The sequence below is a fragment of the Antrostomus carolinensis genome, unplaced genomic scaffold, assembly GCF_000700745.2.
Source record: "Antrostomus carolinensis isolate BGI_N321 unplaced genomic scaffold, ASM70074v2 scaffold7339, whole genome shotgun sequence".
NCBI lineage: Eukaryota > Metazoa > Chordata > Aves > Caprimulgiformes > Caprimulgidae > Antrostomus > Antrostomus carolinensis.
The window spans coordinates 51164-75695 of NW_010340583.1; the positions used below are offsets into that span (position 1 = coordinate 51164).

At 38.3% G+C, this 24532-nt stretch overlaps 1 protein-coding gene across 1 annotated transcript in view; it reads right to left on the reverse strand.

Moving 5' to 3' along the window:
- Nucleotides 1–10173: 10173 nt before the first annotated feature.
- Nucleotides 10174–24532, reverse strand: part of CHLSN (cholesin) — a 33437-nt gene continuing 19078 nt past the window's right edge. Inside the window, exons 4-5 of the mRNA XM_010176191.2 lie at nt 14806–14887; nt 10174–10356 (exon numbers count right to left, since the gene is read on the reverse strand). Coding sequence (XP_010174493.2) covers nt 10174–10356; nt 14806–14887 — 265 coding nt within the window. The remainder of the gene's footprint in view (nt 10357–14805; nt 14888–24532) is intronic.

The following is a 24532-nucleotide window of genomic DNA, read 5'->3' on the forward strand; positions in this document are numbered from 1 at the left end:
CATGTTACATGGAATCGACCCGGTAAATGATCCATCAGTGCATGCCTGCATCCTCAGGGTCTCCCACATTGCCACGTGTCCTTTCCTCCCACAAAACTACCCCAGGGCTCTTTCCACGCAGCCATCCTGCCTGCACCACCAGGTACCAAACCCCCTTTCTGGGTGGCTCTGTAAAGCCGCTGCCCTTTGGATCCCTGTGAGCTGCTGACAGCTGGGCTACGGTTACCTGGGATCTGCCAGATCTCCTCAGCCCCTGCCTGCTTAATGCCAGCTGCTGCACCCCTGGCCAGATGTTACCCTCTCCTCACACCCACCGTCCCCATCACTTGTGTGATCACTCTCTTGTATGAGTGACCTCTGACACTGCTGTCAGCACCAGGGGATGAGCAAAGCCCTGCTGTTCCCATCACCGAAGCCACCTTTGCCCATTTTATTTACATGAGCAGCTGCACTGGCAGATTTTGGGGAGGATTTGAGGGATCTTGGTGATGAGCAGCCTGCAGCAGAGATCTCTCCACTGGACCACTGCAGCCACAGGAGAGTGTGTCTTTAAAACCTTGAACATCTTCCTGTCTATTTCTTTGGTCCAGTTATTAAAATAGTTTCCAAAAAACCCAGTGTTGCATGATGTGCAACAGTCAAAGTGCTCATTCTTTGCACAGCCTCTTGGATCAAGCTGAAATAAGGTGCATATGCTTTTGGGGCAGAGACCAGCATTTATTTTAGGAGGTGCTTTAGGATCAAGACAGTCACCACTAGCTCATCACATTTACTATTCAGGATTATTGGACCACAAGTGACCTTTCAGATTCTTAAGACTTGGATTACGAAGGGCTTTATATACTAAGCCTAATTACTTGAATTATAGCTTTAGCATCCTGACAATCAGAACAGGACTATAAGCATTTTACTTTCTTCTATCCACAAAACAGCTTGGGCTGGATTTTCAGTCCATTTCAAGGGTATATCAAACCAGTGCCCATCATAATGATCTAGTTGAGATGCAAGAAAGCTAAAATGACCTAGGTAAAGGTCATGTCTGAGAGAAATAGCAGGATTTTCTAGATAAGCCAGCTGAGACATCTGTCTTCCTTCCTCAGAGACAATTATTTTATCATTTCTAAGTATCAAAAAATCACTCGGAAGTGCTACAGCACATTTTACTCCATGGGGCTGCTGCAGCAGGACACGGTATTTGGTCATTTTCAAATCTCTGCAGCAAAAGGTTTTGTGGGACTGATAATGATCTTCCTGTAACTGGCTGAACTTGAAATACCTTTCAGTTCTCAAAAAAAAACCCCAACCAAACCTCCCCAAAGTATCAGGAATTGACATGGGACCTGACACCAAGGCATGCATGCTGTAGTGCCATTTTCAATCATCACTCACACAGTTCAACATGACAGTGAAATTTGCTTCCTGTCTGAAATGTCTGAAGCTTGTGTTTTCCATTACCTGCCTGTCGCCCTTTGCCAGGTCCAATGCTGGAGTCCACAGAGCATCTTCCGAAGTTTTCCTGCAGACAATTCAAAACACCAGTGGCTTGCAGCTGTATAGCAGGTCAAAAGTTTAATTTGACCATTAAAGCAATTTTACGAGGTATACAAGACCCACAGCCGCAGCAATGATGCAAATAAAGGTTGATGGATACATTCTGCTGGCTGAAAGGCCATTCTGTTAACAAGGATGGGGAACATCAGCACAAGCAGAGCAGAAAAGCGTGCAAGACGTGCTGTTTGCAGAAGGACCGCATTTGTCACATTCCCTGCGTTCTTCTCTCGGAGCAGCAACCATCTGTAACACTGGTGTAGGGAGCAGCATAAACCAGGACTCACCTGCCATGCTTTTATCTTCTACTGGGACCTCCTCAGAAAAAGAAACCCCAAACGAAAATGAGCTGAGACACTCTGTCTGCCTCGCCTTAATGGGGTAATTCAACATGAGTCGGTATTTTCTCATTAAACAATGTCAAAGATGTACTCTTGATCTCCCTGCGGTCACTTTTTTTTCCCCTGCCTTTGTCCAAAGACAGCTGAAATAATAATAATAAAAAAGGGGATTTAGGAAACTAAAAAAAAACCCCAGGAGTTCCCCCTTTGAGAGCCAATGAATATTTTCTAGGATTGAACCAATCTCTGGAAATAATTGTCGAGTTCACTGTAGTTTTCCTTCCATACACTGTATTCTACAGTTGGCACTCTTGGCTCTTCAAAAGAAAAGTAATACAATATCAGAAAGTGCAGAGAACTCTTTCATGCCATATTGCTGCACAGGTGATATTTTTTTAATTAGTTTTATTTAAATATCATAGACTCAGAATCCAGATAGATATACCTGTTTGTTTTGAAACAAAAGTTAACTTCTGCATTTGCTAGCTTTGATGAGTTGTTTTCCTCCTCATCTTTGCTAAATCAGTCAGCTGAACTTCTCTGTGTATCGGTTAAAATGAGTTCTAATCTGCTCAGGAGCTCAGAGAAGGAAAGAAGGATGCTGGTGTAATATTCATAATGCAACCATCCACTCACTGCAAAACTTCCATCTCTGAGATTAAACAGCATATTAAAAGCACTGGAAATTAAAATTATCTAAAGGGTTTTCTTTTTGATAATAAAAATATCTGGCAACAGATTGAGTTCTGATTGAGGTCAGAACACAAGGAGATCACCATTTCTAAGAGCAGCATTTCACTGTGACTGTACCTTCACCATGCTTGCCCTTCAAACCCCTGCAGCCAACTGCACAAGGGGTGGGGTAATTTGGCCAGTAAGAGTTCCTGTACATGAAGGGACAACCTAGAGAACCATTGTCCTGAAGGTGATACCGCCTGGAAACCTGAATACAGGAGCACAGGGAAGGAAATACATGGACTGAATGCTGGAAAGCACCGACACTTGTTCCACTACCCAAACATGAGGCAGAAGCTCACAGGCATCATCAGAGCACTGATGACCTTTTGTTTGAAGGTTTCTTTTTAGTCAGAAGGTAGTTTTTAAAGTGCTTAACTAATCTCTGCCATCTCCTCTGATTTCTACAAGTTACAGCAGTCTGGGGTGAGGCTCAGACTGGCATCATCTGTTCCAAACAAAAGCACATAACACATCTAGATGTAAGGTCTGAATGTGCTCGATGGCATATAACCCCAGGGAAGAGTTGATGGAGACAGAAATCCAGAGCCATCTTGAAGGAATTCAGGGTGAATTTTCAGGATCATTCAGTTCTTATGACTATGACATACCAAGACCTTTAAATCCCCAATGCCTTCTGTTATCCTAGCTGAAGTGGCAAGCACCAGAAAGCACTTTTGCACAAAAAGATGGATAGCAGAAGCAGATCATTGAGTGCACAGAGATGATGTGGGCAGAGCTGAGGACCTAGAAGGGCAATGTGAGGACCACCTGCTGATGAATGCTCCTGCTTACAACAAGCACCGGAACCTTACAAAAATTTTTGGTGAGGGTTACCAAACAACAGCTGTACTGACCTGAAAGGCATCGTAGTCTACAAAGAGGTGACAGGTACAGGCAGAGCTGTGCGGTCAAACTGGAAATAAGTGTTGCTTTTGACTGTCCTCAAAGGTGTCACTGAAACAGGAGAATTTGGCTTGGACGCAGGGTGCAGGTTCATCACAGACAGTGCTTCACATTGAGTGTGATCAGAAGGAGAGGAAGAAGGACTCAAAGGAAAACTTGAGCATTACTATCATTTCAGATTAATTCTTTAACTGAAACCAAAGCAGGTGTTTCCTTCGTGGGACTGGAAGTGACCGGCAGGCAGATAAGGTGGGGTTAAAAGAGATCGCGCTTCTGGGGTGAGTTTCAAGTTCATCCTCAATAACTTCAGCAGCTTCTCCATTATCTATTTCATTGCAATAAGCAGCAGAATGTGGTCAATGACCTGCAGCCACCCAGAGGGTTTACAGGCTGCTTTGAACATTCAGATATTCTGTATTTATGTTATAAAACCATAGAATGGTTTGGGTTGGAAGGGACCTTAAAGATCATCCAGTTCCAATCCCCCTGCCATCAGCAGGGACACCTTCCACTAGACCAGGTTGCTCAAAGCCTCATCCAACCTGGCCTTCAACACTTCCAGGGAGGAGCATCCACAACTTCCTTGGGCAACCTGTTCCAGTGTCTGACCACCCTCACAGGGAAAAACTTCTTCCTAATATCTAATCTAAACTTCCCCTCTTTCAGCTTAAACTCATTTCCCCTTGTTTTGTCATTAGTTGTCCTTATGAAAAGTCCTTCCCCAGCTTTCTTGTAGCCCCTTCAGGTACTGGGAGGCCGCTATAAGATCTCCCCGGAGCCTTCTCTTCTCCAGGCTGAACAGCCCCAACTCTTTCAGCCTGTCAACACGATCGTGTTATAGTAACAAGATCATCACAAAAAGGGACAAGAAGTCTTTCCCAGGGCTGAGATGTCACCAGTGCAGTGAGCTGGTTTGATGCTGCTGTGGACATGCCTAGAGACTGGAATTTCACACAGATCTCCCCTGTTTAACACCAGCAGTTTGTACATGGGACCGTTCTTACAATCAGCCCTGGTATTCGCAGCTGTTTTGGCCCTAAGCACTAACCACAACTAAGAGTGCAGAGATGCTCCACATTTATTCTATCACAGTGCCCCATTAACCAAGGACAAAAGATTTCCTTATGTAATAGGGATACTATTTGTTATTTTTAACCTTATGGCAGCCAGGATTTGTGCCAGGTGGCATCTTGCCTTAACCAGGCAACTTCAGGAGGTTATGTTCCCGACTGTCATCCTTGCCCTGTGGTATGTTTGATGCCCATACATGGTTTCTTGGCTGGCTGTCGTGCCTATCTGCTAGCATAGATTTGTGACAGCTCACGGAAATACCAGTCTTATTTAACAAGGTAAATCAGGGTGCTGGTCAGTCATTTCCAGGATCTTGCAAGAGCTTCTAATAAAGGCTACTATCTTTGTGAAACCCATAGAGTGTATTTACATGTATCTATGCTACCAGAGAAGCACTATGCCTGTAGCTTAAGCTTTCAATATGCCAAAATAGCTTTAAAACAATTTGTTTAGTCAAATTAAGCTCACAGAAAGTAGACAAATAAAATGGTTGCAACTCTCAGCAGCCCAAGACTGAAAATGGGCAGCAAGGCAAAGAAAGGTATTAAGCTGTGGGCTGAGCATCCTGACCAGCTGAGATCCTGCAGCCTCAGAACTCAAAGTGCTCCACAGACAAAGGCCACAGCTCACTTGTCAAATTCCATACACAGCATCACTGCCCTGGATTCGGGCAATTTCATGGAGCTTAAGAAAGCCTGGCTGACACAAAGGACACTGCCAAAGCCTGTAGTACCTCTAGACCAGTTCAGGGAAACACAGTGACAACATCCTTCTCTGGGTCCAAAGGAGCTCAACAGCAAATGATGATTTTCACAGTGCCGTACCAAGGTCTAGTTATTTATAAGAAAATGAGAGTGATGGATCCTGTGTCCCAGGGCTTACAATTTCACACGTGGGACCATGAGGAGAATAGATGTAAGTTGTCACAGCAAAAGGCTACATGATATTTCAATTAGCAGCAAACATTCTTTAAAAAAAAATCTGAATAACTACAGCTAACAGGAAATGTAATGCCACCTTCCTAGGAACAGGAGGGTAACTGGCAATCTTTAACTATGTGCTCACATTATCTCGGGGTTTTTTGATTGTTTGCTTTTAACAATCCCCCTTCATTCAGTTTCCAGGCTGGAGGCACAGAGGTAGAATTTTAATTCTTCTGGCCATTTGCATACATGTGGCATTTCTTGACCTTTAAGTATTTGATTTTGAAACCTATTTAACTTTTTGACGTAGGTGTTTTCGTGGGTTTTGTTTGGGGAATGCCAAAAATTTTTTGCATATATGGGGGGAGGGCAGGGGGCGAATCAATAAGAGCAACTGTATGAATGTTCTGTTCTTAACCCAAGGGCCCTCCCTCTTGTGCCTGCAACACCAGTCAAACTTTCTGAGTAGCACAAGCTTCTTATTCAGTTTTGTTTTGACAAAGAAGGATAAACCACTGTTTTGCTTTGCCCTTCCCCCACCATTTACTTATTAGTTTTATTTAGTTTGGTATTCCCTGCTCCTTGTAGGGGAAAAAAAAAACCCCAACATATTTTAAAAAAATATTATTTTTTAAGTTGTTGACTATGTATGTTCTTATGAAGAATTTAAAATAGAATGTAATTATAAATCACTGCTAAAACAAGCTTGTCCTGCAAAGGCAAGGACATTTAATTGTGTCCTTGTATGATTGGAATTACTGTAAACAACTAATATTCCTATTTGCAGGGACAGAAATAACTAGCTCATTCAGCTGTACAGAAAGGAAGACATAAAAGGAAACCAAAGGCTAAACCAGAATAAGCCACTGGAAAGTTTTATGTCAACAAAACTGGGTTTAAATTAAGTAACATCAATTCAGTATTTTGACTGTAAATGAATCTGAACAGTAAAATATGTTTTAAAGGGAACATTTGTGATGAAACATCTATGACTGGTTCCTATACCAGATTAATAGGAAAGTTCCTACTTACTTCCTCTGTGCAGGATCAAATCCAAACAGTAAAGTTATTTCTCCAGCTTTAGTGCTACTTTGTAGACCTAAATTTTGAAAATCAAAGCAGCAGCAGCCGAACTGCATGGAAAACACTGAATAAATTACTTATCAGTTATACACAATGAAAAATACAGCACTGATGATATAATTAGAGGTTGCATATCATACTACATGTGGGTGAAGGAGTAAAATTAAAATTACACAGACAATTTCCATTCTTGTGTTTTCTAATTTTCTGAGCACTTGACTTTGCAACTTAAATCTCTTTTATGACTGTTTTTCTGACACTGATTTGCAGAAATGTGAGTCAATTTTAACGTTCGTTACTTTGCCTTACTCGGTGGCAAAAGTTTTAAAACAAACAAACAAAAACCCCAAGCTCATAACAAAGAATTGCATCTCCAAGCTATCTGAAATGACAGGAGGTGAGTCAAGAGTCACCTTGATTTAAAATCAACAGAAACACAGCAAGGCTATTCTCCAGTCAGAGGAAATAAGGAAATAAACTACACATTCAACAACTTGGACACACCCTTTCCAAATAAGAACAGAGAATTCATTTACCCAGTAATTTTACAACGGTGATAACAAATTAAAATAGCAGGCAGACAGTGGAGAACCAAGAAGCTGCACAATCCACACAAAGGATCAGCCAAACTAAAGGGAACTTTTTACACTGTCAAATTTTGAGTTATTAGTACTTCCATTAGAGGCACAGCTCCAGCTTTAAGCAATTCTAAGTAATTAATGTTCCTTTATTTTGCCTAGAAGTCCTGACTTCAGCATTCTCTTAGGATACTAATTCTTCTAACCAGAGCTACACAACAGAGATTAACTCAACTAGAAGACAATTAGTGTAGGCAGATTAAGATGCAATTTGTCAGTCTGTACACAATGTTAGTTCTAGCCTTGGATGCAACTTTTATGAATGCAGTAGACTGATTTAAATGGAGGCAACGACATGATTTTCTCCTATCTGTATCCATACGATTGCCTAAGTTGCAAGCAAGGTCGAGATTTGAAAATTCTACATGACTAAATGACAAAATAAAGTGCATGAAGTGCCAGACTGTGTCTTTCTGTACAGCTTCAATCAGCTACAGGAATTCAATAACTGATTATACACTTAAAAATTTAAAATACATCATTTAAAATACATGATGGAGGAAATATTGCTATACTTATTCATCATGCAATGTAAATGCCTAGATTAAAATGTCAAGCTGAGCAGGAAGCAGAAGCTGGCCTGGTAGTTAGAATATGGAAAAGACCGAATTTGATTGCCAGAGATGTTATTGCATTTGCAAGCTGTGTCAGGTAAGCTGTCTGGGTCCTCACAATCTTGTCTTTAAAATAAGCCTAGCAATACATGTCTTCAAAAAAGGTGTTTGTTTTGACGTTTCACGGGTGTTTTGAAGATGACTTGTTTGCCAACAGGTTGAAGGTTCTTTAAGTAAAGGGGCAAAGTAAAAAAGTGAAATGCAATTAAGTGGCCCTTCCTGTTTGCACAACAACATGAAGTATAAGACAACACTTAAAATATTTCATACTGACCTTCAAAACCCAAGACATATACAGTAAAAATACAAAGCAGTTTTATAAGTCTTTTTTCCTGATTTCCAGGCACCACTGACTATTGAACAGTACCTTACATCAAGAGACACATAGAAAACATCGTACTCTGCCTTCTCTACCAAACACAACCATAGCAACAATTACATCTTTTTGCCCAGACTTTATCTTTACAATCTTTTTTACAAGACTCTTCCAAAATATGGTTGCAATGTGCTTGCGCTTTTAAGCCACAAGTTATATTAAGTGCACAATGAGGATCCACATGTTTGTGTGACAGAGAAATAAAAAATGGTGATTTTTCAAGTATCTTAAGAGAGAACACAAATTCTTCTGTGACACTTAAAATGCAACCATAATGTCGCAAAATGACCCTTTGAAAACTTCATCCCTGAGAAATTCCTATTTTTCCCCGATGGAAAAAAATGAAAGCATCAGCTTCGGCTTGGAGTGACAGTAGTTTTTCCCAGCTGCATATTCTCAGACATAAAATATAAGATCCAATGATCTTTTATGAGTTCACTAAATGTCAGTATCACTTCTTTTTATTACAGATCCTTTCCACCAACTTTTACACTGGGAGATCAGTTTTCTATAGCTTTGGGCCTCAGAAAGGCTTTGCCACTGCATGCATCCCCTGCAGCCCGCACCCAGCTGTCACCCCATGGTCCAGGGACAGCACCTGAGCTGCTGACAAACCACTGACATTGCCGCTGATTTCTGCTCATCGTTGCACTGAACTCCATCCCAGTTACTGTGTTAGAGCAGGGCGTGCTGGCCTCCAGTCTTTTTTTGGCTGAAAACATCATCTTCAAGAAGTCAGAAAGCAGAAGTTATTTGTTACTAGTAATACATTTCATACTTTTAAAGATGTGTTGTAATCCATAACTCTGAAGGCTGTCAAATCCCCTCAAATGGTTCTTATTGAAAAATTAGGCCTGCATATCCAGAGATGTTCCCCTCCTTCACCCATCCAAATTAAGCCATAATTCCCCAAGACAGCCACTCTTCTAAAACACTTCACATTTCATGTAGTTCTTATTAATAAAGCATGAACAACATTTGCAGAAACATTAAAGAATCAGATCAAAAATGCTGTCTGAATACAAGTGTTACTAAATAAGCCAATCATCCAACTTTTGAGTAATTAAAATCCTTGGTTTTTACTTGAAAGCCTCATTTTCAGCACATTCATAAGAGACAAATGTCCCATGTCAAAGTGAATGAACATGAACGAACTCTTTTGGATGCCAATTACAAGAGAAAGATGAAAATGCAGTATTGGCAGGCTAGATACAAAATGATGCAGCACAGCACTTCTCATCATAGGGTAAGTTTAGGTACAATCAGATTATTTCACTACGTATAGTCAAAGGATTTGATCTGTTCCCATCTGTGCATTATCTGAATATCTAAACAATTGCCATAAGGCATTTGAAAACTTTAAAATACAAAAAGAAAACTAACAAAGCTGATGGTATCTCCAGATCACTGTGTGAAGTACTAATAAGCAACTGTGTTATACAACCCGTGTTCAACAGACTGAAAATGATCTTTCCCAAATCCAAATGACATACTTCTAAAGCTGAAAGTGATAGATTACAGCTGGCTGAGTAAGCACTGTACTGTATGTTCATTTTAAAAGCTGCCATTGTAAAAGACCCTCCAGGCTTTTCGTTGATTCCTTTGCTCTTCTTATTAAGAACTGCAAAGCTCCTCTTATTTAACAGTAATTACAAGGGGAGGTGGAGAAAAACTAACATGAAAGAGAGGTTTATTTTTCTAAAGATAGGCAGTAAGATTACTTTTAATAGCACATCTATGGACCAATACGTTATTTTTATATCATTACCTCCAAATAAGATAAATATTTGCAATTAGAAAAAATTATGAGTACAAAATCTGAAAATTCAGTATTAGGATTTGTATTAGAAGATACATCTTTACAACTAATTTATAGCCTCTGTATTAAACATCTTATCCTTTCCTCCACCAGGCAACCATTCAGACACAAAAATACTCTCAAGACAGCAGTTGTAGAACTTGTCGTATGCGCTCGCACTTCTCCAGCAGGTTTGGGTCTTCTGCATCAGAACCATCAAATTCCTTCATAAAAGCTTCAGCTTTCTGCACAGTTATGTCTCGTGCATTGCCCTGAAGTCCTTGCAGATAATCCAGCAAAATGGTGAAATATTTGTCTGGAACCTTTAAATAAAAACAAAACAAAACAGGGAATTTGAAAAAAAAAAAGCTTTATTTTCTTCTTCCTCAATACTCACTCACAACCATGTCAAAGCATCACCTGAAAGATAATCAGGAGAACTGCATGGTCTTTTGCGTTTGCCAATGCCCACCTCTGAGCAGAAGCGCTTCTTGCCAAGGTTCAGGCTGCCAGGAGGGATGGACCCTGGTGAGAGGACTGTCATGTGCTCAGATGGGCAAAGCATCTGAGAGGAAATTCTAAGCAGATGTGGAAATACTGATCAGCAAATACAAACACTCCCTGACAGTGAGCTCAAGGCTGTGAGGGTTGTTGGAAATAAAAAAAACCACTAGCCAAATCCAACTTTTGGAAACATGTATGAAAACCTTAGTAAATCCAGTCAGAATTACATGCACATGTCTGAGGAAAGAATTTTGCTGGAAATACCCTTATCCCTACCCAAAGTTACTTGTTTGCTAAGACCAGATACCACCCACCATCAAGCACTTTGATAGAATCCTTATACAAAGGAATAGAATTTAATTTGAAAAACAAATTGAATTCAGACATATGGAAATAATTTTTAAATCATGCTGACTAAAACTGATAGGCTCTACTAACATGCCCAACATTAAAAGCAGTTTAGTCACCTACAGTTGCATTATCCCCATTTCACTCCCTTTCTAATTAACTAGTCATAGGTTAAATTTTAACTTATCTGGTACAACATACAATTTAAATGACCATTACATTAAATAATCATGGCAATAACCTAGCAAAGACTTTTGAATGATTTATTCAGTATTTCAAACTGATGTATTTTCAAAAGTATCAGGAGAACAGATCTACGTTGAAGTATAACTTAACTTTGCATTGTATATCTGTGGAACAGGTTTCAGCCAATGAGAGAATATTTTTACTGTGAACCAGGAGATGTTAAAATGACCTAATCCTGCAAATATTTTTCTCCATGTTTAACTTTACACATATAACTTTAAAAGGCATACTTGACATAAGTCAATTTAAACACATACGTAAGTATTTAAAGGACTGGAGACTAATTATTTGGGGGCTGTTTCAATTCTGCAAAGTATCAACATTTCAGAGAAGACAGAGCTTCAACAGATACTTAATTTACAACTTATTTCTCCATCGACATTTGGCAGCATAACTTTGATCACTAAAACTTCTATCACTCCAAAAGAAGAGGAAGAAAGAATATTCCAACACTGCCTTCATTGATCAGTGATATTACAAAGTAATAAATCAAAACTGAAGTCTGCATTCAGCCTCATAACTTACACCCTATGGAAGAACTTCTAATTCTTCACACAAACATTCTCGCCTTAAAGAAACAATACAGATACAAAAAAAAATATTTAATTTTACAGTGACTGACACTGAAATGGATGATATATAAAGTGTTGCTATAATATATGAATCAAACACATTTAAACATAATGAAAAATGTCTATATTTTTGAAACCTTTTTATTCACAGTAAACTGGTACTAATAACAGACAAAACCACTCAGACACAAACAATTTCAGCATGCTAGTGCTCCTTTAATGCAGTTGCTCAGTACCAGGTTTTTAAAGCTCAGCAACATTTCTCTGTTTCAAAGCTTAGCCAAATTATCTACATAATTTACACCTCTTGTTCTCAGACCTCCCGGTATAGTCATACCTCACTCTGTGGAATTACAGTTATTATTATATCATTTAAGCAAAGTGCTTGAAGGGGCAATTAAAAGCCTATTCTAAACTTAGAAATACTAAGTGTGCAGACAGACATATGGCTGCCTGAAGCCTAGAAAACATTTAGCAATTGGCCCTAAGGATAAGTACTCAAGTGTTTTAAAAAGTCTGATTTTTTTCTTTAACACAGGTATTAGGTTTATTTCAGCATGAGCTTACCATACAGTATCACACAGGCAAGATAATATCATATTTCCCCTAACTCACGTATCCAATAGAGCCATAGCAAGGACTGAACACAGAACGTGCCAGCAAAAAGTTAATGAAATCCAAATTTTAATTCTTCAAATACAGTAGTACAAGAGCTGAAATTTCAGGGACTCTTGGCAAGGTTTTACAAGAAGAAACACAATCCTTCTTCTAAGATCAGTTTTTGGGACAGCTTGAAATTGGATATCAAGATCTCCCACCAGGGCCCTGGCAAGTGGAAGTGATGCTTATGGGATTTTATTATTATTATTTTGTTAAACTGTTTTGACCTTTTTCTTGTTGTTTTTTTTTTCTCTCTCTCACACACTAACCTTGCCTCTGTTCTAACTACCTAATAACATGCACTGGAGGTGACTAATATGGAAACATCCCAAAGTGAAATAATTACTGTCATCGGGGAAAAGTGGGGAAACACCACAAAACAGTAGCAGGAAAAGAACAGTTATCACTTTTAAATTATACTGTGTAACTCAAGAGTTTTCAGGCTTTTTAGACTTGCAGATACCCACATATTTTGCAAAGCAAATGCAGATATCTGCACAGAGAACTCCAGCTGCCAAGCTCACTTTTCTCAGTCACCTTTTGAGGAAGCTTCAGAAACCCCTCCAGGGCCTTGCAGTCCAGAAGCTGAAGACAGCTGATATAGTTGGGTTCTAAAAATGCTGTGCCAGATGACAAAGATCAACAAATGAGCTAGTGTTTATTTTATACTGGATCCTGAAGAAGTATATACATTGTAGGTATACAGGCTTGACTTGGAAGCCATCACCAGATGGATTTTAAAGGGATTTAAAAAAACCCTCATGTTGCAAAGGACTTTAAAACCTCAACTTATTTCTTACAGAAAGAGGCATATCAGCTCAGGAAACTCAATTCAGTCCGTTGCATGACTTTTCAGTAGGCATCCAAGTGACACTAGGAGATCAAAGATGTGGCTTAGGAAGGAAAGAAACTCATGTTTGCTTTTGTATTTTAGTCATGCTTGGATATCCAACAGATTTTATTCTGTAATGGACAGGAAGTTGCATTTGGGTACTAAAAAAAAAAAAAAAAAAAAATTTCAAAAGAAGCTGGTCTGCCCTCCACACAGTCCTGATGAAGAAAGAGACTTCATCATATGCTTAATTATAAGCACTTGAGCAGTTCTACTAACTTTACTGAATCTGGATGCAGATGTTAATCATTATCTAAAGCTCATATCCAATGCATCTCTGATTATTAAACTACAAAATATGTGAATTTAAATAAATGATAGTGCTTTCATCAGATTTAAAACAAAATAGAAATGAAGTTTCATTTCAGTGTTGAGAAATAAGGAGTTAAACTGTGTTTTGATATATAAAACAAATGCTTACAGTTAATTATTTCCCAGTGTATTTCAACACAAAATCCAAAGTAAACAGGTAAAAAAGTAAAAACATCATTCTGCCTGTAAAACAATCTCTAGGTAGCTTTAAAGAGCATACATTGATTTTGAAAGGTTGATAAAGGAGAAACTTAAAAATAGAAGATAGTGCAAACAACCTGGATACAATCCAGAATACAATCAAAAGTTGCAGAATACAATCAAATTTGTATTCTGCAACTAATCTTTTTAAAGTATGACAGTGTGAACATTTTTGCCTTCATGAAACTCCACTTTTAATTATCTGTCTCTCTAAAATTATTTTTAATCATAAAGGTAACACCCTATGTCAGGTGATTGGCTTAAGAGCTGCTGAGTAATTTGGGTCAGGAGGATTGGTATGCTTAAATGTTTAAGTGCACACAAAAAATCAGCCAAAACTAACTGAACATCAAGTAAAAGAATCATCAAGTAAGGCACTGTGCAAATGGATAGATGTTTGTTCTATTACACAACAAAAGGAATGACCTGAAACCCCCATTCGATACCATGATGGTCAGATGCTTATTGGCAATTCAGTCTATGTTGGTTTTTAAGTTATGAAATGAATAGATTTCAGTAATGATGCCAAGCCTTGCTTCTGGTTATACTTCATGCTTTTCACAATCAACATCAGGTTTCACTTATATTTTAATGAGAAAGCTATTTTAACATCTTGGCAATATGGCTGTACATCTTATATGGAGCCAGAGATATCTGAAGCAATATGAGAATCATGGTTTAGAGTACTGGGTTCCACATTCAGAAATCCAAATTAAGGATATGACTCAAATTCTCAGTAAGCTCCAGATTTATATAAAACATGAAACTGCTCTATTTATGTTTGACATATATCAAGTATAAAAATCCAGCATATACAGGAGAATGATAATGAACAAAACAAAAAGATTAATTGCAAGTAACTAAAATGATTCAGCATTTTGGTTAAAAGCAAAGTAATTGACTTACAAATTATTAAAAAATTATTAGAAAAGTGCATGGCTACTACTAGCAACTTTTGGTTAATAAAGAGTAGCTGCAACTAATGTATAAAACTTCATACTATATCTGTTCTGAGAAAAAGCAGAGTTAATACAAACCTTCTCTTTATCATACATGTGCAAGAGAAGCCAGGTTTGTCTTGTCTTTTGAAACTTCCATTCTACTGGGTTTTCAGACCAGCTGTAGTAAATTAAAAAAAAAAAAAAATTCCTTAAGTGAAATATTGTGTGATCAAAACCATTAATCATTCATAAAACATTTCCTACAATGACTCCAAGTGACTGTGTACACACAACATGGAGTTCCATGACGTTGTGTGAAACAGTTACTAGCACACATTTCGTACAAGTGGCAAAAAAGAACACAAGGGGTGGCTACCTGGCTTCTGTGCAAAAAGTGAAAAGATTATAGGAAGACATTATGGCCAAACATATTATAAATGTTCATCAGAAAGCACTGATTCCTTGAAGTTAAGACCAGCTTTGACCAGACCTTTCACTTGACCCATGACAACTGAGCACCTCAAATCCTTACCCCAGCTGCAGGACTACCTGAGTATCTGGGGAGGTTGAGTGGATGAGGAATCCAATTTGGGTTTCAGAAAGTTGGTATTTCACAATAAACTGAAATTCATATGCAATTAAGCAGCCTCTAAAGGACTTGTGCTACAATGGTCACCTCAACAATGGCTGAGGCCCATCACAGATGACTCTTCTAGAGCAGAGAAAATTCATTTTTCAGGAGCATATGTTTTAAGGCTTGGATTTGTCTAAAGGTGTGACTTCAATATTGACATTTACAGGGCAGAAAAATGCTTTTTATGTCTCACTCTCTCCAGGAATTCTGATTCTAATATTTAGCTCAAAACTTCAGGCTGCTTCAATACTGTTAAAATAAGCAGGTAAAACAAATTACTAACATACAGAAATGTTCATTGACTATTTAGTAAACACATTTTAAATATGCAAAATTTTAGCTGGGTTAAAAGAGCACATTTACGTACATCTTGAACATGATTTTAAAGCTGGTATATTCTGGTTTAGATGAAGAGAGAGACATTTATTCCTGTAAACAAATGTGCAAACTAGCAAATTTCACTATAAAATGAAAACTGCTTTTTAAAAGTGTGTATTTGCAAATTAGCGTCCCAACATGTACAAAAGCTGTGAGTAAACTGAAATATCATTTAAAGATCCAGAAGAAAAATATATGAAGAAAAAAACCAGAAAATTTTACACTTATTTGATTTTTCTCTAAAGAATAACAAGTCTCCAGAGGGTAGCATGCCAAGTTGTTTTTAATGTTCCAGCTTGTTTTACACAGCAACAGAGAGTACAGAAATCAACTGAAAAGCCAGCTGGGTATGAGAATTAGTATTGTTTAAACACTGTCAAGTCTAATAAAGCAAAAGAGTCCTCATATTCAGTGAATGCTGCACCAGCAAATACATTGTTCAGTCAATTCAATGAAAGAGAAAAAAACAAGACCACAAATTTTTACAGAAGGGTTTCATGGAAGTCTCTGCAGAAAACCCCAAAGAAAAAAAAATATTGTCTTGGCTTTCAAAGTCAGGATAAAGAAAAAGCAGCAACAACTCATTATGGTTATCACTAGCTAAATTCAATAAAAATGTCTGTAACTCACATATAAAGTAAAAATTGGGCAAATAACAGTAAACCAGGAAGTACAGACAAAACACTAATAACCACAACATATCATATTTTACATGCTCAAATTAAATACACAAGCAAACTGATTTAGAGGTCCCTTTTGGGACACTGTCAATAAATAGACAAATGTTTGCAAAACAAATATTGCACAACAACAGGAGCCCAAAAGCTGACTGACAAAATTTATAGAATCAAATTTAAAAATATTATGGGGAAACCATCCTTCTCCCATCTCTAACCTAGAAACCAAAGTATCTGCAAAATAAAGATCATTCAACCCTTGGTGTCACTTACCTTTGCAGCAAGGTGCCCAACTGGACAACAACGACTGTCAAAATTACCCCACCTGCAACGCGAGGAGCTGACAGAGAATGAAATAAAAAAGGCTCTTCTTGTGGGTGCAGTTTGTGGGGCGAGCTACTTGCTTATTTGTACCCAGTTTCTATGTTTGCCAGGAAAACACAGTAACTCCTATTAGAGAAGCTGGAATTTCTGTAGGAAGTGACTTAACTTCTTCCAAAAAAACCCTGACAATGGTGTTTGCTGTTAAAACAAACCCATTCCTTTATGAGGTTCATCCTTCTGAACAATTACATAGAAGTTGTTATAAGAAATGCTGTCTGTTTGCAGAGCATGAAGAAGGGGGTAAGTTCAAAATTCTTTTTTACATTAAATAATCCTGGAAATAGTTTACATTATAATCTTTGCAAGGTGACAAGAACAAGCTGAATGATAGATCCGTGACCATGTCCTGTGAAAACAGTCCCTCTTCTAATGAAAACCTTTAACACAAGCTTTTATTTCTTTAAACTATACTATGTATTTATAGATTTGTGATTATATTGGTTAGACACACCACATAGTATTCTGAACATTTTACTCTCTGCTAATTTTATGTTACACTATCACTTGAGTACTGTTAGGCATTAACTTGAAAAATGCAGCCTGATTTCACTAATCTCCTATAAACCTACAGAATGTTAAAATATCTTTATTACCCAGTTTATAAACAACTGACACCAACAAATTAGTGCATTATAAGGTTAATTGCTCTTATTAGCTCATTACCAAAACCATATGCTCTCTTCTACCTGTTATGGCAAGGCATCATATCCCTCCATCTAAGATCCCACATTGATTTGCACTCTAGTGTATTCTCTTGTAGAAACAAACAAACAAACAAGTTTCAGCTAGTCTTCCTGAAAGTTTTCAATAATAATGCACATAAACAACAAACACTTTAACACCATGAACTGCAGAAAGTACGTTTGTGCCTATTACAGCACAGGACCCTCACAAACCATTTCTTTCGGTTTGTGCCGTGTCCTGTTAGAATCAAACACTAACTGAGTACAGTCAAAAAGTAGTATTTTCCTTAACAGACTATGACTGTACCTATATTTTCAGAAAATACTCCCAAGTTTTTAACTGGTACTCTATCCATGGTTGCACCAATTCCTGTTTCTCCCCTTCAGGAAAATGGTCCTTCTTGTGACCTTAATTCCTATCAAACTGTGGGCAAAACACTCATGATAATGGATGCACAATCTTTAAGACAGTTAATGTGGTGGTTGCACCTTGTAATTGGACTCCCCAACAGTTACGAAAATAAAAGTTTTCCACTGATTCCTATGACTACGACAGCTTTTTTCCTACTCCTATGACAGCTTTAAAACCTATGGAAAGTATCACTCCATGACAAAGTGAGAGGAGTATTTCCTTTTATCAGAGTGATATAATTAGGACATTTTTAGAAATGCTCAACTTTTAAACCACAAAAGTTAAAGCTTTGTAACACAAGAGAGGTCTCATTTTGCTGTTTATATGCAGATAAGCTTCCTTGACATACTACAGCAGTAGAAAAGGCTTTTCCTTTGAGTGATTAAATATACAGTGTAAAACCAACTACATCATAGTTTAAAAAAAACCCCTTTCTATAGACAATCACAACCTCTTTCACAGTTTGAATTAATTTGGTGGCCTTTAGAAGTATCTATGTCCAGATATAATATAAACTATGGAATTAGATGAAAAATATACATGTGTAAAACATGTATTGTTCCAGTATGCCTCGGGCTAATTTTCAATATATTGTACAAACACTAATTGCCTTCTTCACACAGTTAATGTTTGAATCTTTCTTATGAGCTCTAGCTCACTGAAAAAACCACATTGGTTGACTTTAGTTAAAGAGAACTTTTATGTTTGAGCAAATGATCTTCCTAAATGGCTTTGAAATTGAAGGTACAGAGGAAACGAATCAAATTAATCAAGTGGCTTAGGGAATTTTACATTTGGGCTTTTGGTGTGTGAGTCTCATGTAGAAAAGCTGCCCAAGGTTCTCACTGGTCTATTTCATAAATAACTTGTAGTCTCTACATTAAAGTAATCTCACACAAATCTATTCCCAAAACATGGGAATATGGGAAGTGTAAATAGGCAAACAGAAGACAACGGGTAGCATGCAGGGCAGAGCGCTCTCTGAGATAGAGAAGGGGAAGGGAAAGTAGTCAAATTGGTTCCAGAAACACAGTAAGAGAAAAACATTATTGTTACAAATTGGATTCAGGAAGACAACACAATGCATCTGCTTAGGCTACTGTCCAGGACAAAATGCTACAAAACTGTCACAATTATCAAATAATCTCCTATGTGTAGAAAAGCACTGTGCTGAGAAGCGATCATTTTACTCCTAAAACTTGAAAAGATTATTGGCTGGGAGACAAATCTTGAGAACCCAGAAAGACAGACAGACATGTGACTGCTGATAACCTTCCAGAAGACACAAGAGCACTGCTGCATGCCAAATGCAAGGACACCTAGACTCACCTACATCTACTACTCCATTTTTGTGCCACCTCAGCTACACCTTCCAGCCTGGATACCTATTCAAGGTAAAGCAGACTGCCACCAAATTTAGATTTCTCCAGCATAAAGCCCAAGCTTAGCATCAGGGAATTAATTTGATTAATTTGAAAGATTTCTCCAGCCCTGAGGATCAGGTCAGTGTGCAGCCTCCTCTTGCTCTCCTGTGATTTACCCATGAGGACTCATGTCTTACTCTCTCAGGCTTCACCAAATCTCAAAGGAGGGCCAGAGCAACGGATCTGGTCCATTACAACACATTCCAGGCTACACTGAAAAGATCAAATTGAAAACATTAAAAAGCAGCACACTACAACACTAGATAAAAATTGTCCCGTTCTTCCCACCTCATTTATCTGGGTACTGAGTTTTGATACACCCAGTTACTCATCACCCTGAAACCTGTTTTAAGGATCACCTATGTTCTAGGTGCCCCAGAAGGAAGGCTGAACAGAAGTTATGGCACATGATTAAGGCTTGCAGGAATTAAGCACTTTATTCCCCAAAAACTCTGCAAACAGTGCAAAAAGTATCATTTCTGCCTTCACTGCCCTGTCCATAAAATGTGGGTAACAGGTGCTTCCTCAATAAAGAACAACCATACTCTAAAAAAATTCCTTAAAAGATATTTAAAAGCTTGCAGAAACACTTGGCACTCAAAGTGATTTGCTGTAATATTTCACAATGCAATACATACAATAGCAGCAATTTAAAACACCATACGCTTATGCTTAAGGCAAGTTCACTGCCCTAATAAAGCCCAAATTTGGAAAGTGAATACTGCTGTCAAGTCAGTTCAGCGGACGGACAAAAGGTGAGCACAGGAACCTGGCACCTCTAAGAGGCTCCCAGGAACCACTGGAAGCAGCACAGAGGGAGCAGAAATTTGGCATAAGCTTGTTCTTGTGAGAGAAAAGCCATTTTATGGATGGAGGCTTTATATGGGTATATAAAAAATATATGGATGTGGATGGAAGTTTTATATATGCCCTCTCGTGCATATAGTGAAGCAGGAATAATAATTTTTTGTCCAGTTATAACACATACAATTATTTAAAGGGAAAAGTAAAAGTGTTTATTTTTATTGGGGGTATTCAGAATTTCTTCTACTTCTCTCAGAGGCATTTAAAATGAATTTACTTTTTCAAAGATAGCTTTTGAATGTCTGTCTTTGTCAAAACCTGTATGCCCAGAAAGCCACTTTGTGGTGCACTTCAGTGCTCAATGCAAGATAAGAGGAAATCTCATTTCAAGTGCATGTGATGCTGATTTTCCTCATTGGAAAAAATACTGAAAATTTAAATTCTAAATAGATTTTCAAAGACTTGCCTGGAATGGCTGTAGTTAAAATCTTACACACACTAATCTGTGGCAGGACTCAAGATATAGATGCAAGACAGAGTCACAGGCTTTATTTTTAACTGTTTTTCTTGCGTTATGGATGTCTCTGTTTATCTCCCAATTCCAATTCCTGGAGAAAGTTAATATATTTATACTGATATTCTCAAATCTAGTTTGGAAGCTAATTAAATTATGACTCAGATAAAGGTTTCCTTATTTTCCTGGAAGAGAAAAAGAGACACTAATGGAGCTCTTTTGCCAGAAGAAAACTTTCTAAAATTATCAACAGATTTTAGAATCAGTGCCACATTTTTGGTTGAAAATCCTGGCACCATTTCTCAATCTGTGGTTTAAAAACAATTTTTAATATATTCTTCCATCTGGTTTAGAAGCAGCATAATGACTAAAGACTTGTGAAATGGTGAAGGGAGGAAGCTTTTCTTTAAAAAAATTTAGGAATCACACATGCAGGAAGAAATAAATGTGCTTTTTAGTGTCCCATTTTTGTCCTGATGTCCAATATAAGGACAGATTGTATCTGATTGTATCTGTAGAGCAAACTACACAGGTCACAGAATTTTCTTATAAGGTATTTATAAAGCAAAAGGAAAGGGCCTTTGTACCTTAAAGCTTTGATTGAATCTACGCAAAATGTTTATCACAGTGTATCTTTTATTATATGTACTTTTATCACTTGCCATTATTTGTAACGTTTTATATTATGTTTGCATCCTGAAGCTTCAGCCAAGCTAGAAATCCTCTTCCTCCCCCACTATAGGCACTGTTCAAATGCAACATGAGACATTCCCTTGAAGAGCTTCGAGTATAAACAGATGAGACAGATGATAAGTAGAAAGGAAAGTTGACCCAGAAAATGGTAACAATGCCTCAAAATCATACAGCAGGTCAGAAGTAGAGCTCATCTCTCTTACATATGGTACAATACACGTCGGGTATCTTACTGCAGTTCAACTTGTCAACTTTTCATAGACACCAACTTACCTGCAAATGCCAAGAGCATTATTCCACTGAGGAAAAAAACCTTCACAATTTTATTTTTTCCCCTCCAGTACAGATATTTAGCTGCCTGCAGCAAAACTGCATTTTGATCTGAAAAAAATATATACAGCAGTAATAATATGCTGAGAACTTTCTGTTGTTTTCAGTAATAACAAAAAGGTCAGCAGTAGGCTTGAAAGCCCACAGCTATTATTGCTATATTATTAAGCTAAATGTGCTTTTTATTTTACATCCATTCATAAAAAGATGACAAGGCAGGAGTTGAATTAGCACAGAAGAAGAATAAAAAATAGAATTTGAGCCCTTCACAGCCAATCTGTTCTGTCCCTGCAAGGAATATGCAACTAAGTACTATCCCAAAGCTGTGCTGAAGTCCCATCTCCTCTCCAGATGTCCATCTTTTCTTGCACTTAATTCTGGTCACACTGATGCCCAGACCAGAAATGAGGGAAAGGGAAAATGAAAACAACTGTTATGCCTCCCTCCCATGAAGAACCTCCTGGGGGGTACGAGGAGATAAAGAGGGCCCCATAGTCTGTATGTAAATCATGTAAGGAGCCAGCTGTAAGTAAAATACTTTTCAAAAGTTGGCAACAATCCATTTATATAAATGCTTTCTGATGATCAGATGAGGGATATGCTACCAGATCCAGAAAAAAAACCAAACACAGCCACTTCTCTTCTGCCTTATCATTACACCACATAACATCCAACTGTGGTACAGAATACTCCTGCCAAGGCACGGATTCAAGCTGTGTTGCAACCAGTAGCTCATTTTCATTGCTTTTTTATTTTAAATCAGCTTTTAAAAATTTTAAAGGGATGTGAAGAGCATGTAGATTGAAATCAGGCTGAAATCACCGTTTGTGACTCTGTAATTCCATGTTGTTGGGAGAAGACTAGGATCTGGGATGGTTCTCAGCTAGAGCAAATAATCACTGGATTTTACTGGTCACCAGAATAAGCAATGCAAGTCCTTTCAAGCTATATTTAGAGACTCAATTTTATTGTTCAGTGCCACAAAAGTACAACAGTAACACCTAGTCACGGGTATACAGCTGGAGGAGCATGAATATACCCTGATCTTGCTCTGGGTGCCAATCCAAAAAATTCTGTAGTTTCAGCAGTGCTGGGTCATATCTCAAAAACCTATACTTAGAATATTACAGTGTTAATGAGAGAAGAATTAGACGAGTTACAAACAACTGCTATGAGAAGTCAAATATTTACTAACGTAATAAAAAAGTCTGTATAATTTTAAGGCCCATCCCAAAGTTAGCAATGATTAAAAAAAAAAAAACCCAACCAAACAAAAAAACCCACTTTTGATTTTAAATAGGAAAACATCAGAAATGTATGAAAGTGTTATGGTTTTCCACATAGTGATGCTGAAAGAAAATGCTGGAAGAGACACTAACTTCAAGCAAAAATTTATCAGTGACAGTTTTTGATGAGGGCTGAAGAAATGACCACTTGAAGAAGGATTTGAATGCTGAAGATGTTGGCTGATCAATTTTGCTTTGAACCAACCAGGATGCCGAAGTGCCAACTTATTGCTCAGTATACCGAGTTGAAAGTCTGTGTTATTTAGTTATTATGCACAGGCTATCTCAAGAAGCCCTGAAGCTACACAGTGAAGCTGGCACCCTACAAAGCTGTCTAATCCAGCTGGGCCCCTGATAAGCAACACTGCTGAAAATGTGTTGGTTTTTTTGTAACCAGATGTCTTCAATTTAACTTCAGGTTGGGTGTTTCTGTGCTGTTTCTACCTTTCCAAAGACCTAATGGACTTCCATAGCCAACAAGATGTGTTCTTCTGCAGTTCCGAACTCCAGAGTAATATTTGATTATAATATGAAAATGCCATCTCATTATGCTAACGAGATGTCTGTATGCAAAATGTCTACCTGCACTAAGTCCCAGCACCATGCACATTCTTCCTTTCTGACTCTCAGCATCCAGGACATCTAGTCCCAGCTGCATGGAGCTCAACTGGTCTCCTTCCCTCCCCACAAGATTCAAATCCTGTTTCTGCAGACTTCCCAATAGGGCTTCCCCACATCCTTGAGGAACAGGAGCTGCTTAGACTATGGAGCAGGGTCTCAGTGAACTTGAGGGATGCAAGAGGTGCAACCCACCCATTGCAATATGGAGGACGACCAGGCAGGCTGGATGCCAGCAGCATCTGAGAAAAAGTACCTCCTGTGTCCTCTCCTTGCTTGACAAGCAGAGATACTCATGCTGACAAATAGCTGGCCTCAAATCAGTCCCATCCATTGTGGTGGCCGGGGGCTCTAGCTGAAGCCTCCAAGAAAGGAGAAATCCCTCTCAAAGGGAAGCTGAACCTTGAGCCTATGCTGGAGGACTGGCCCCACACCTTTTCCACAGCACTGGCCTTTTCTGGGGATGGTGTTCTGTAGGCACAGAGAAGACATCCTGTCAATTCTTACTTAGCCCCTTTATTTAACTGAGTTCTCTTAGGACAGTACTGAAGAACAGAAATGTATTAATTTCGATGCCAGCCCTAGACACACTGTTGCAGAAATTACATTAGCAGGATTTTTTTTTTCTTTTAATGAAATCCAAGTATTTTTATTGCTAGCTAATTAGACATAGCTCATCTTTGTTACAGGAAGCCCTGTGCAGCCCTCTTCAAACAACCCATCACGCAGATAGCTTTTACAGTGCACCTCAGAAGATACCACATTTGGAGTTATTCTAGACTAAAAGCAAGAACATATATAGAAGCTTAAAAAACCAACCAACCAAACAAAAGCAAACCCAAAACAACAACAACAACAAAATGAAAAAAAACAACACACACAACACACAAGACTGGTCATCAAAATTACATCCTTGTCATTTTTACATCCCAATTTGGACATCCCACAGCTGCATTCATTAGGATGTATGGCAGAGGCAGAAGGAA